Raw genomic sequence first — 13,519 nt, forward strand, 5'->3', positions numbered from 1 at the left:
TTTGTTTAAGGTGTACATAAACTTCCCACTTCAACTGTACCGGTTTTTCTTCTATTATAGAAGTGGAGATGAAGGAAAGCAGAAGGGGAGGAAGCTACTTCCAACTCCTGAGCTGTACCCAAAGATGGTCGTCACTAGTTTAAATACCAATATCCCTGCCTGGCCTTCAAGAAGAGATGCGATAAAGAATAAAATAGTTAGTAGCATACATGAAAGTAAAGACAAGACACACTTCAATTTTTTTAAACATTTATTTTCCAGGTCAAATGAGTTGCACTTGAAAAGATGAATTTCCAAACAACACAATTTAAAAAGGGGAATAATATTTGGACGTGATCTCTAGAACTAAATCAAGTGATTAAGTGGATATGTCAGTTATGCCGTTATATATAAATAATGGAAATTGATCCAAGTCTACAATTCATCTATTTATTCACACAGAGCACACATAATGAATCATAAAAGAGTCCCACACTGAAAGCATACCAGTTGGCCCAAGGAACAGACAGTACGTTTGGGAACTCTCACAACTTCTACTTCAGAAACATGTACTTTGCAAACTAACTAGAAACACATGACTTGCAAACCAATAACAAAAGCCCAGTCAACAACTTCATAATTTGAAGAGAAATATGAAGAAAACATGGAAATGATGTGATAGTCTGAATAAAGAAAACACAGAAGATGAGATTGTTGATGAGATTGTTTGAAAAGGCACTGTTGATAGCTGCAATGGTAGATCATGGTGCTGCACAGCGGACCTAGAAATTAAAATGTATGCACTCACTATTGTGGATAAGAGCATCTTCTAAATTACTCAAATGTAAGTATCAGAACTGTGGGTAGATGGATACAGCCATGGACAAAAAGCTGCATGTTCAACTCACGTCAGGGACAACTGTAGCATTTTATCTAACCCTAACCTTTACCTTCTCCTAACCTGCTGTGTAAAGTCATTTCTGTTCATAGCTGTACTCCATAGTCTCAACCTTTGAATCTTCATACCAAGATGGGAAACTGAGGCCCATTGCCTCTTGGGTATTGTCGGGTGAACCTCAATGATACGTCACATAACAAGGAAGTGTCATCTATACAACAATCATTGAAAAATAAAATCCCCACACTTTCCATGATTCTCTTATTCATATTTACAGTGGTCCTCCTCAAATATAATATTTCTATATGTACATTCTGTAGTAGGAAAGCCTGTGTTTATAAAATCATTGAGGTGGTAAAGCAGCATTGCCATTTTAAAAGAGTTATCCTCCTGGGCCAGCATTCATTAAGCATCTCAGATTAAGACTGCTGATCTAGGCTCACTTTTGCCTTTTAAAACATAATGATTAAGAGACGGGACCCGATCCTAGGTCAGCACTCCTACTCTGGAGATGACAATCCCTTACACCAGGTTGCATGTTAGGAGATGTATGTCTTGATCTTTTGTGTGATGGCTGCACAGCAGATGGGACACTTGTCGAGGGCCTCGGAACACTCCTTGCAGACGACCAGGTGCCCACAGGGGATGAAGACGATGCAGATGTCTCTGTCCATACACACTTTGCACTGTTTCTCCCTCTGCAGCTTCCGTAGCTTCTCAAAGGGATCCTCATCTGAAATAGGGGAGAAACATCAGTAGGTAACCAAGCACAATAAAGTAGGTAGAATACTGACCAACACAGTTTAATTGTTACTTCTATAGCCAAGCATCACGTAGGCCTACAGTGTGAATAGCATTGTGATGCATTGGAATATGCAGATGGGTAAACTACATCAAATTGCAAAACCATGTGGCTCTAATCAGGAATTTTTGACATATCTTGTAAACCTCATTACCAGTTTTGATAGAACAATGCCCTGATATAAATTATACTAATAAGTAGACGTTGACCGATTATTATTTTTCAACGCCAATACCGATTAAATCAGACGATTTATATATGTAATAATGCCAATTACAACAAAATTGAATGAACAATGAACACTTATTTTAACTTAATATAATACATCAATAAAAATCATTTTAGTCTCAAGTAAATAATGAAACATGTTCAATTTGGTTTAAATAATGCAAAAACAAAGTGTTGGAGAAGAAAGTAAAAGTGCAATATGTGCCATGTAAAAAAGCTAACGTTTAAATTCCTTGCTCAGAACATGAGAACATATGAAAGCTGGTGGTTCCTTTTAACATAAGTCTTCAATATTCCCAAGTAAGAAGTTTTAGGTTGTAGTTATATGACTATTTCCCTCTATACCATTTGTATTTCATAAACCTTTGACTATTGGATGTTCTAATAGGTACTTTAGTATTGCCAGCCTAATCTCGGGAGTTGATAGGCTTGAAGTCATAAACAGCACAATTCTTGAAGCACAGCGAAGAGCCGCTGGCAAACGTAGGAAAGTGCTGTTTGAATGAATGCTTACGAGCCTGCTGCTGCCTCCCACCCCTCAGTCGGACTGCTCTATCAAATCAGACTTAATTATAATATAATAACCCACAGAAATACGAGCCTTAGGTCATTAATATGGTCAAATCCGGAACCTATCATTTCAAAATAAAATGTTTATTTCAGTGAAATACGGAGCCGTTACGTATTTTGTCTAACGGGTAACATCCATAAGTCTAAATATTGCTGTTACATTGTACAACCTTCAATGTTATGTCATAATTATGTAAAATTCTGGCAAATTAGTTCGCAACGATCTAGGTGGCCCAAACTGTTGCATATACCCTGACTGCGTGCAATGAACGCAAGAGAAGTGACACAATTTCCCTAGTTAAAAGAAATTCATGTTAGCAGGCAATATTAACTAAATATGCAGGTTTAAAAATATATACTTATGTATTGATTTTAAGAAAGGCGTTGATGTTTATGGTTAGGTACACATTGGTGAAATGACAGTGCTTTTTTTCGCAAATGCGCTTGTTAAATCACCCGTTTGGCGAAGTAGGCTGTGATTCAATGATAAATTAACAGGCACCGCATTAATCATATGAAACGCAGGACAAGCTAGATAAACTAGTAATATAAATCAACCATGTGTAGTTAACGAGTGATTATGTTAAGATGGATTGTTTTTATAAGATAAGTTTAATGCTAGCTAGCAATTTACCTTGGCTCCTTGCTGCACTCGCATAACAGGTAGTCAGCCTGCCACGCAGTCTCCTCGTGGAGTGCAATGTAATCAGCGTCCAAAATGACCAATTACCGATTGTTATGAAGACTTGAAATCGGCCCTAATTAAAATCGGCCATTCCAGTTAAATCTGTCGACCTCTACTAACAAGCATTGCTAACTGTGAGACACATACCATGGTTCTCTGCGGTCTCTGCGTCGCTGTCAGGGCCTCTGTTAAAGCAGTCCTGCAGCAGAGTCTCCAGGGTGGAGTAGCCTGTCCCAGCTCTGCGTATCCTCTCCAGTATGGTCCTCTCTACCAGGGCTGGCTCCAGACCCATCTCTACCGCCCTCTGGGCCATGGCTGACCTCAGCACCTCTGCACAGAGAGATGAAGGACATTGAGCCTGTTCTAGTCTGTGTGGGAAATAGCACCCTACACGTAGAGGGCCTTCGGAAAGTATTCAGACTTTTGGTACATTAGGTTACAGCCTTATTCTAAAATGGATTCAATTGTCCCCTCCCCCCTCAATCTACACACAAAACCACATAATGTCAAAGCAAAAAAGGGTTTAGAAATGTTTGCTAATTTGTATTTTAAAAATCAATTGACATAGTCTCAAGTCAAAAGTTTGGACACCTACTCATTCAAGGGTTTCTTTATTTGTACTATTTCTACATTGTAGAATAATAGTGAAGACGTCAAAACTATGAAATAACACATATGGAATCATGTAACCAAAAAGTGTTAAATCAAAATATATTTTATATTTGAGATTCTTCAAAATAGCCATCCTTTGCCTCGATGACAGCTTTGCACACTCTTGGCATTCTCTCAACCAGCATCATCTGGAATGCTTTTCCAGCAGTCTTTGACGGAGTTCCCACATATGCTGAGCACTTGTTGGCTGCTTTTCCTTGACTCTGCGGTCCAACTCATCCCAATTGGGTTGAGGTCAGGTTATTGTAGAGGCCAGGTCATCTTATGCAGCATTCCATCACACTCCTTCTTGGTCAAATAGCCCTTACACAGCCTGGAGGTGTTTTGGGTCATTGTCCTGTTGAAAAACAAATGATAGTCCAAACCAGATGGGGTGGTGTATCGCTGTATTGCACCTACTCTGCGTCTTAAAGACATGGAAGTTGGAACCAAAAATCTCACATTTTCCACCGGTCTTATCTCCATTGCTCGTGTTTCTGTGCCCAAGCAAGTCTCTTCTTCTTATTGGTGTCCTTTAGTAGTGGTTTCTTTGCAAATATTTGCACTGCAATTTCTGAGGCTGGTAACTCTAATAACGTATCCTCTGGAGCAGAGGTAACTCTGGGTCTTCCACTCCTGTGGCGGTCCTCCTGAGAGCCAGTTTCATCATAGGGCTTGATGGTTTTTGAGACTGCCTTGTCTGACCATGTCTTAAAGTATTCATGGACTGTTGTGTCTTTGCTTATTTGAGCCGTTCTTGCCATAATATGGATTTGGTCTTTTACCAAATAGGGCTATCTTCTGTATACCACCCCTACATTGTCACAACACAACTGATTGGCTCAAACATATTAAGGATAGAAATTCTACAAATTAACAAGGCACACCTCTTAATTGAAATGCAGTCCAGGTGACTACCTCATGAAGCTGGTTGAGAGAATACCAAGAGTGTGCAAAGCTGTTAAAGGCAAAGGGTGGCTACTTTGAAGAAGATCAAATAATATATTTTGATTTGTTTAACACTTTTTTGGTTACTACATGAGTCCATGTGTTATTTCATAGTTTAAGTATTCACTATTATTCTACAATGTAGAAAACAGTAAAAATAAAGAAACTCTGGTGTGTGCAAAATTGACTGGTACTGTAAATATTCAGACCATTTACTCAGTAGTTTGTTGAAGCACCTTTGGCAATGATTACAGCCTTGAGTCTTTTTTGGTATGATGCTATATAAGCTTGGCACACCTTTTATTTTGGGAGATTATGCCATTCTGCAGATCCTCTCATGCTTTGTCAGGTTGGATGTGGAGCATTGCTGTACAGCTATTTCCAGGTCTCTCCAGAGATGTTCGATCAGGTTCAAGTCCAGGCTTTGACTGGGCCACTCAAGGACATTCAGAGACTTGTCCCGAAGCCACTCCCGCCTTGTCTTGGCTGTGTGCTTAGGGTTATTGTCCTGTTGGAAGGTGAACCTTCGCACCAGACTGAGGTCCTGAGTGCTCTGGAGCAGGTTTTCATCAAGGATGTCTATGTATTTTTCTCCACTCATCTTTGCCTCAATCCTGACTAGTCTTCCTGCCACTGAAAAACATCCCCACAGCAAGATGCTGACACCACCATGCTTCAACACAGGGATGGTGCCAGGTTTCCTCCAGATGTGACGCTTGGCATTCAGGCCAAAGAGTTCAATTTTGGTTTCATCAGACCAGAGAACCTTGTTTCTCATGGGTTGAGAGGCTTTAGGTGGCTTTTGTCAAACTCCAAGTGGGCTGTCATGTGCCTTTTACTGAGGTGTGGCTTCCGTCTGGTCACTACCATAAAGGCCTGATTGGTGGTGTGCTGCAGAGATGGTTGTTCTTCTGGAAGGTTCTCCCATCTCCACAGAGAAACTCTAGAGCTCTGTCCGAGCGACCATCGGGTTCTTGGTCAGCCGCCCTGACCAACCCCCCCAATCGCTCAGTTTGGCCAGCTGGCCAGCTCGAGGAAGAGTCTTGGTGGTTCCAAACTTCTTCCATTTAAGAATGATGTGTTCTAGGGGAATTTTGGGGGGGACTCTTCCCCAGATCTGTGCGTCAACACAATCCTGTCTTGGAGCTCTACGGACAAGTCCTTCAACCGCATGGCTTGGTTTTTGCTCTGACATGCACTGTCAACTGTGGGATCTTATATAGACAAATCATGTCCAATCAATTGAATTTACCACATGTGGACTCCAATCAAGGTAGGAGAAACATCTCAAGGATGATCAATGGTAACAGGATGCACCGGAGCTCAAATTCGAGTCTCAAAGCAAAGGGTCTGAATACTCATGTAAATGAGGTATCTTTATGTTTTAATACATTTGCAAAAATGTCTAAAACAGTTTTCGCTTTGTCATTATGGGGTAGTATGCAGATCGCTGAGGATTTATTTTTTATTTCATCAATTTTTAAACAAGGCTGTAATGTAACAAAATGTGGAAAAAGTCAAGGGGTCTGCATATTTTCCAAATGCACAGTATGTACACCCCCCCCCCCTTTTTTGTCTCGTTCCAAAACGAATAAATAAAAAGTGAAAGGGGTACAACTTCATTAAAAAAAAAAACATGTATACCTGTTCCGTGACTTGAACATCCATTCAGGTGACTTGAAGCCTGGAAAAATCAATAGAAAGAATGAATTTGATAAGGATGGGTACAGTTTAATATGTTTGACCGCAGGTTTAGGGGTTAGAGGTCAGGGTTAGGAGGATGAAGTCTTTGAGACTTACAGCATTGTTCCTGCCAGGACCTTGTAACTGAACACTGCTGACGAACTCCTGTCCTTTCTCTGTCAGCAGAAAATTACACCTGGATTAAAACATGACACTCAAAGTTAGTGACGTGCATATGGATGTTCATTTTCTACTGAGTGTGAGTGACATGTTTGTTTTTACCCCGGATAGTGTTTGGCATGCTCCTCCCAGGGATTCTCATCCGGCTGCCAGCCCTTCAGACCTCCACCACAGCAGAAACACACCACACGATCTGGAGCTCCTGCACCCACACAGAAACACACACACTTGGGTTAAGATCAACCCAGACACACACACACACTTGGGTTAAGATCAACCCAGACACACACACACACACTTGGGTTAAGATCAACCCAGACACACACACACACTTGGGTTAAGATCAACCCAGACACACACACACACTTGGGTTAAGATCAACCCAGACAAACACACACACACTTGGGTTAAGATCAACCCAGACAAACACACACACACTTGGGTTAAGATCAACCCAGACAAACACACACACACTTGGGTTAAGATCAACCCAGACAAACACACACACACACTGGTTAAGATCAACCCAGACACATACACACTGGTTAGGATATATGTCCCCGGTCCCCTCTATGTCCCCTCCTCTCAGGCCCTTTTACCATTGAGTAGCAGGTAACTGTAATAATACGTTTTGAATTGTATTTGCTAAGTTACTTTTCTCACAGCCAAAGCTCTAGTCTACCCCACTCCCAGGTCCTACCTGTGTTGTAGAAGCCTGCTCTAGTCTACCCCACTCCCAGGTCCTACCTGTGTTGTAGAAGCCTGCTCTAGTCTACCCCACTCCCAGGTCTCACCTGTGTTGTAGAAGCCTGCTCTAGTCTACCCCACTCCCAGGTCTCACCTGTGTTGTAGAAGCATGCTCTAGTCTACCCCACTCCCAGGTCTCACCTGTGTTGTAGAAGCCTGCTCTAGTCTACCCCACTCCCAGGTCTCACCTGTGTTGTAGAAGCCTGCTCTAGTCTACCCCACTCCCAGGTCCTACCTGTGTTGTAGAAGCCTGCTCTAGTCTACCCCACTCCCAGGTCTCACCTGTGTTGTAGAAGCCTGCTCTGGCCTACCCCACTCCCAGGTCTCACCTGTGTTGTAGAAGCCTGCTCTAGTCTACCCCACTCCCAGGTCTCACCTGTGTTGTAGAAGCCTGCTCTAGTCTACCCCACTCCCAGGTCTCACCTGTGTTGTAGAAGCCTGCTCTAGTCTACCCCACTCCCAGGTCTCACCTGTGTTGTAGAAGCCTGCTCTGGCCTACCCCACTCCCAGGTCTCACCTGTGTTGTAGAAGCCTGCTCTGGCCTACCCCACTCCCAGGTCTCACCTGTGTTGTAGAAGCCTGCTCTAGTCTACCCCACTCCCAGGTCCTACCTGTGTTGTAGAAGCCTGCTCTAGTCTACCCCACTCCCAGGTCTCACCTGTGTTGTAGAAGCCTGCTCTAGTCTACCCCACTCCCAGGTCTCACCTGTGTTGTAGAAGCCTGCTCTGGCCTACCCCACTCCCAGGTCTCACCTGTGTTGTAGAAGCCTGCTCTGGCCTACCCCACTCCCAGGTCTCACCTGTGTTGTAGAAGCCTGCTCTAGTCTACCCCACTCCCAGGTCCTACCTGTGTTGTAGAAGCATGCTCTAGTCTACCCCACTCCCAGGTCTCACCTGTGTTGTAGAAGCCTGCTCTAGTCTACCCCACTCCCAGGTCCTACCTGTGTTGTAGAAGCATGCTCTAGTCTACCCCACTCCCAGGTCTCACCTGTGTTGTAGAAGCCTGCTCTAGTCTACCCCACTCCCAGGTCCTACCTGTGTTGTAGAAGCATGCTCTAGTCTACCCCACTCCCAGGTCTCACCTGTGTTGTAGAAGCCTGCTCTAGTCTACCCCACTCCCAGGTCCTACCTGTGTTGTAGAAGCATGCTCTAGTCTACCCCACTCCCAGGTCTCACCTGTGTTGTAGAAGCCTGCTCTAGTCTACCCCACTCCCAGGTCCTACCTGTGTTGTAGAAGCATGCTCTAGTCTACCCCACTCCCAGGTCCTACCTGTGTTGTAGAAGCATGCTCTAGTCTACCCCACTCCCAGGTCCTACCTGTGTTGTAGAAGCATGCTCTAGTCTACCCCACTCCCAGGTCCTACCTGTGTTGTAGAAGCCTGCTCTAGTCTACCCCACTCCCAGGTCTCACCTGTGTTGTAGAAGCCTGCTCTAGTCTACCCCACTCCCAGGTCTCACCTGTGTTGTAGAAGCCTGCTCTGGCCTACCCCACTCCCAGGTCTCACCTGTGTTGTAGAAGCCTGCTCTAGTCTACCCCACTCCCAGGTCCTACCTGTGTTGTAGAAGCCTGCTCTAGTCTACCCCACTCCCAGGTCTCACCTGTGTTGTAGAAGCCTGCTCTAGTCTACCCCACTCCCAGGTCTCACCTGTGTTGTAGAAGCCTGCTCTAGTCTACCCCACTCCCAGGTCTCACCTGTGTTGTAGAAGCCTGCTCTAGTCTACCCCACTCCCAGGTCTCACCTGTGTTGTAGAAGCCTGCTCTAGTCTACCCCACTCCCAGGTCTCACCTGTGTTGTAGAAGCCTGCTCTAGTCTACCCCACTCCCAGGTCTCACCTGTGTTGTAGAAGCCTGCTCTAGTCTACCCCACTCCCAGGTCTCACCTGTGTTGTAGAAGCCTGCTCTAGTCTACCCCACTCCCAGGTCTCACCTGTGTTGTAGAAGCCTGCTCTAGTCTACCCCACTCCCAGGTCTCACCTGTGTTGTAGAAGCCTGCTCTAGTCTACCCCACTCCCAGGTCTCACCTGTGTTGTAGAAGCCTGCTCTAGTCTACCCCACTCCCAGGTCTCACCTGTGTTGTAGAAGCCTGCTCTGGCCTACCCCACTCCCAGGTCTCACCTGTGTTGTAGAAGCCTGCTCTAGTCTACCCCACTCCCAGGTCTCACCTGTGTTGTAGAAGCCTGCTCTAGTCTACCCCACTCCCAGGTCTCACCTGTGTTGTAGAAGCCTGCTCTGGCCTACCCCACTCCCAGGTCTCACCTGTGTTGTAGAAGCCTGCTCTAGTCTACCCCACTCCCAGGTCTCACCTGTGTTGTAGAAGCCTGCTCTAGTCTACCCCACTCCCAGGTCTCACCTGTGTTGTAGAAGCCTGCTCTAGTCTACCCCACTCCCAGGTCTCACCTGTGTTGTAGAAGCCTGCTCTGGCCTACCCCACTCCCAGGTCTCACCTGTGTTGTAGAAGCCTGCTCTAGTCTACCCCACTCCCAGGTCTCACCTGTGTTGTAGAAGCCTGCTCTAGTCTACCCCACTCCCAGGTCTCACCTGTGTTGTAGAAGCCTGCTCTGGCCAGCCTCTCATGGTCAATAGGGTGCTGGATTCCTGCAAAGCTGCCTAGCCTCTCCTCAAAGCTCTGCATGTGGACCCGAGGACCCGGGCGTGGCCTGGTCTCCCCTACCTCCTCCTCTCTCCCCGCCTGAGAGGGGAGGTTCCCCACATCATGCCCCAGTATGAAGAAGCAGTAGGGGAAGTGTTTGGAGTGCTCCCCCCACGCCGTGTCCCCAGGCTCCCAGCCCCCCAGCATCCCTCCACAGCAGAAGCACTGCACCCGGTCACTCTCCCCCAGATAGAAGAGCCCTGCCTGGGCCAGCTCTCTAGGCCGGACCGGGGATGTGGAGGGCCACGGGCCTAAGGTGTTGAACCGGGAGTCTTCGCTGACCATGTGCGGGACCATGGGGTAGGTGGACTCATCCACCACCTCTCCCGTTCTCAGGCGGAACTCCATGTCCTCAGCGTCTTCGTTGTAGTGGGGTTCGTTGGTCAGCATGGCACCTTGAAGAGAGTTGACCCTGGAACGATGGGTGCAGCTCAGGAACTTACAGTTAGGGGAGACCTGAAACATTACAACAGTAGTATCATAATTTGTTAGAAACAGGAAATAAAAAATGTTGCACATGTGTCATCACCCTTCTCATGCTCACCTCCGCGTGCCTCTCCGCGGGTGTGTCCCCTCCACACCAATTCTCTACAGTTTTGTGGCAGCTAAAGCAGCGCACCTTGTCAGCCTGTCCTGTGAAGTAAAACCCAGCACGGGCCAGCCTCTCCGCTGACACCTGCTGGGCCAGGGGGGAACCCCGGAACGAGTCCAGCCGCATGTCCATCATGGACCAGTCTACTGCGTGGTCTGACTCCAGATCACTGTCTCTCCCGGGGCCTGACATCACGACACAGGGACAGGGCTGCCTGAGATGGATGGACTGGGGGGGAACAAACAACAAAGTCATTTCCACCATGACACCATGTAAATGCATAAGTTTGACAATAGAGAGCCTTGTATTTCCTAAAGTGGCACTAGATGGCAATATGCACATTGCAATGGATATTGGGATGCTGTGCCTTTAAGACAGGAAAGAGTGTGTGGTCACATGGAGGTATTGGCTGTTACATGTGAGGGGTGGGGAGGCAGGAACAGGCTCTTTAAGATATGCTCTCACACTACCGGGCCGCCCTGCTAACCGCAGGAATACAGAGAAATACACAACGACCCACACAGCCGAATGTAATCAACACTTATTATCTTAAGTGAGCACTGGGCTCAGTTTTCCCTTCTTTCCTATTATCTGCTCTTTAAAACAAAGCTCAGCATTTTGTAGGAAAGGAGTTACGTAATGCCATGTGAATCAATCAGCCCTCTCCGAGTAGTGTGTTGCAACACGATCAGTACCCAGCCTTATCAATGTTACGGTACTAACACAGCACAAATCCCCAACAGGGAGGGTGAGGAACCGGTCACTTAGAACAATCAGCTATTTCACCTCCGGCTGTATTCACCAATCAAATATTATCCAATCCCATCACTATTCCTTCCGTCAACATTAATGCAATCAATTACATACAGTACCTCGTAAATTGGCTATAGCAGCAACAGACAGGCACCCAGGCTACCAACCATAGAATTACCATTTATATGGAATATAATTACGCTACTGTCTATGAAAGCAAACAATCAACCAATATTGGTTATGTTTGTTGTAATATTTTGTATACCTGCCATCCCCATTGCAGCAAGCGAAGCTTGCTTCAGAATGAAAAATGCATGTAGACTGGAAGTTGTCATGGTTTCATAGGCAGCACTCTCACACTATAATGAAACTGTCCCTTGGCAGACTGCTGTGAAAAGAGACATGTAGATGACTAAATGGATGGGATGATGATGTCCAAGGAAAGTTTGCTGTATCCACTCGTCCCCATGCTCTCTCTGACAGCTCCAAAAGGCATCATGTGGATGCCGTCATCATCAACAGGGCCCTGAGTAATGGATGCAGTCATCATCAACAGGGCCCTGAGTAATGGATGCAGTCATCATCAACAGGGCCCTGAGTAATGGATGCAGTCATCATCAACAGGGCCCTGAGTAATGGATGCCGTCATCATCAACAGGGCCCTGAGTAATGGATGCCGTCATCATCAACAGGGCCCTGAGTAATGGATGCCGTCATCATCAACAGGGCCCTGAGTAATGGATGCCGTCATCATCAACAGGGCCCTGAGTAATGGATGCCGTCATCATCAACAGGGCCCTGAGTAATGGATGCCGTCATCATCAACAGGGCCCTGAGTAATGGATGCAGTCATCATCAACAGGGCCCTGAGTAATGGATGCCGTCATCATCAACAGGGCCCTGAGTAATGGATGCCGTCATCATCAACAGGGCCCTGAGTAATGGATGCAGTCATCATCAACAGGGCCCTGAGTAATGGATGCCGTCATCATCAACAGGGCCCTGAGTAATGGATGCCATCATCATCAACAGGGCCCTGAGTAATGGATGCAGTCATCATCAACAGGGTCCTGAGTAATGGATGCAGTCATCATCAACAGGGCCCTGAGTAATGGATGCCATCATCATCAACAGGGCCCTGAGTAATGGATGCCATCATCAACAGGGTCCTGAGTAATGGATGCAGTCATCATCAACAGGGCCCTGAGTAATGGATGCAGTCATCATCAACAGGGCCTGAGTATAACATATTCTTGACTCTGAACTGGCTATGTGTCCATGATTGTATAACTCAGCCATGTTTTACACTGCAGCACTTGTCTTTGTGGCCGAGGCCCATCTGTTACTGACCAGAGCTGGGCCTGAATCCAAATGCACAGAAAGGACATGTGGATGTATAGATTGCACCACTTGGTCGAATGACATTAATAGGCTGATCATACATGTATGCAAAGTGTATGTCAAGGGTTCTGGGAGACCTTTTCGGCACAGTAGCGCCGTGTCCGCGGTTCAAACTCCACTCTGACTAAATGTTCCCACTCAATGCAACAGTCAAACGGACACGTGGGGGTGGGTGAGGTCTATTGGCCGGCCACGTACATTCTGGAAAGTTCACAAGCTCTTGTTTGTGTCTATAGCAAGACAAAAGTCCCAAACATAAACATGGGTTTACGTGAATCGCAATGTGCTGCCGATTGACCTGTTTGAGAGTTGGCACAGTTGAGTACTCTGCTGGGCATGGATACGCACTCTCGGGGATTACATTCTTCCAATGTTAAGTATGACATAGTTAAATAAAACACAAGCAACGTTTCGTGTAATAACGACAACTAACAAAGCAAACATTATTTGTCTATAGTGCACTGATCAGTCGACATTGAGCTGGTTCGCCATAGACAGTAACGTAGTACAACAGACGAGCCGTCAACCATAACAGTTGAAAATACATCGCAAAAACATAACCTATACGCATACCTTGGAAAAGCTTGGATGTCAACTTGTGTCTGTGAGGTCTTGGATGATGCCTGTCTCCTTTCCAAATAAGACAGATCACCAGTATTTTTGACCAGACTATTTGACCCTGGTTTCGGGAAGTAAGTTCAGCGTTGGTGTTGTTCTGCGCACCACTACAGGCGCAGCCCACCTGACCACCA

The 13,519-nt window shown here is 46.0% G+C and overlaps 1 protein-coding gene across 3 annotated transcripts; it reads right to left on the reverse strand.

Moving 5' to 3' along the window:
• Positions 1–236: 236 nt before the first annotated feature.
• On the reverse strand, positions 237–13,515 carry LOC109879194 (E3 ubiquitin-protein ligase XIAP). Of its 3 annotated transcripts, none has more exons than XM_020471382.2 (8): positions 13,341–13,515; positions 10,566–10,841; positions 9,910–10,477; positions 6,727–6,826; positions 6,562–6,640; positions 6,406–6,445; positions 3,310–3,492; positions 237–1,610 (listed from the first exon to the last, which is right to left on the reverse strand). In XM_020471382.2, exons 2-8 carry the CDS (start codon positions 10,803–10,805, stop codon positions 1,417–1,419), a joined length of 1,404 nt encoding a protein of 467 aa, XP_020326971.1. In that variant the 5' UTR covers positions 10,806–10,841; positions 13,341–13,515; the 3' UTR covers positions 237–1,416. The 3 variants fall into 3 exon arrangements, with proteins under 3 accessions (XP_020326971.1, XP_020326972.1, XP_031645550.1); XM_020471383.2 differs by having other exon boundaries at positions 416–1,610; positions 10,641–10,841; positions 13,341–13,506; XM_031789690.1 differs by lacking the exon at positions 13,341–13,515 and adding an exon at positions 11,632–11,758 and having other exon boundaries at positions 416–1,610.
• Between the last annotated feature and the right edge of the window lie 4 nt (positions 13,516–13,519).

Source organism: Oncorhynchus kisutch, linkage group LG15, assembly GCF_002021735.2.
Source record: "Oncorhynchus kisutch isolate 150728-3 linkage group LG15, Okis_V2, whole genome shotgun sequence".
Classification (NCBI taxonomy): Eukaryota; Metazoa; Chordata; class Actinopteri; order Salmoniformes; family Salmonidae; genus Oncorhynchus; species Oncorhynchus kisutch.

What these genes read in the sequence shown, in the direction of transcription:
- LOC109879194 (XM_020471382.2), bottom strand. Translation starts at nt 10,805, where the DNA reads ATGTCAGGCCCCGGGAGAGACAGTGATCTGGAGTCAGACCACGCAGTA. An exon ending in CATGCCAAACACTATCCGGG is followed by an intron (nt 6,641 to 6,726) that starts GTAAAAACAAAC and finishes GTTTTAATCCAG; the next exon opens with GTGTAATTTTCTGCTGACAG. An exon ending in AGAGACCGCAGAGAACCATG is followed by an intron (nt 1,611 to 3,309) that starts GTATGTGTCTCA and finishes CCCCTATTTCAG; the next exon opens with ATGAGGATCCCTTTGAGAAG.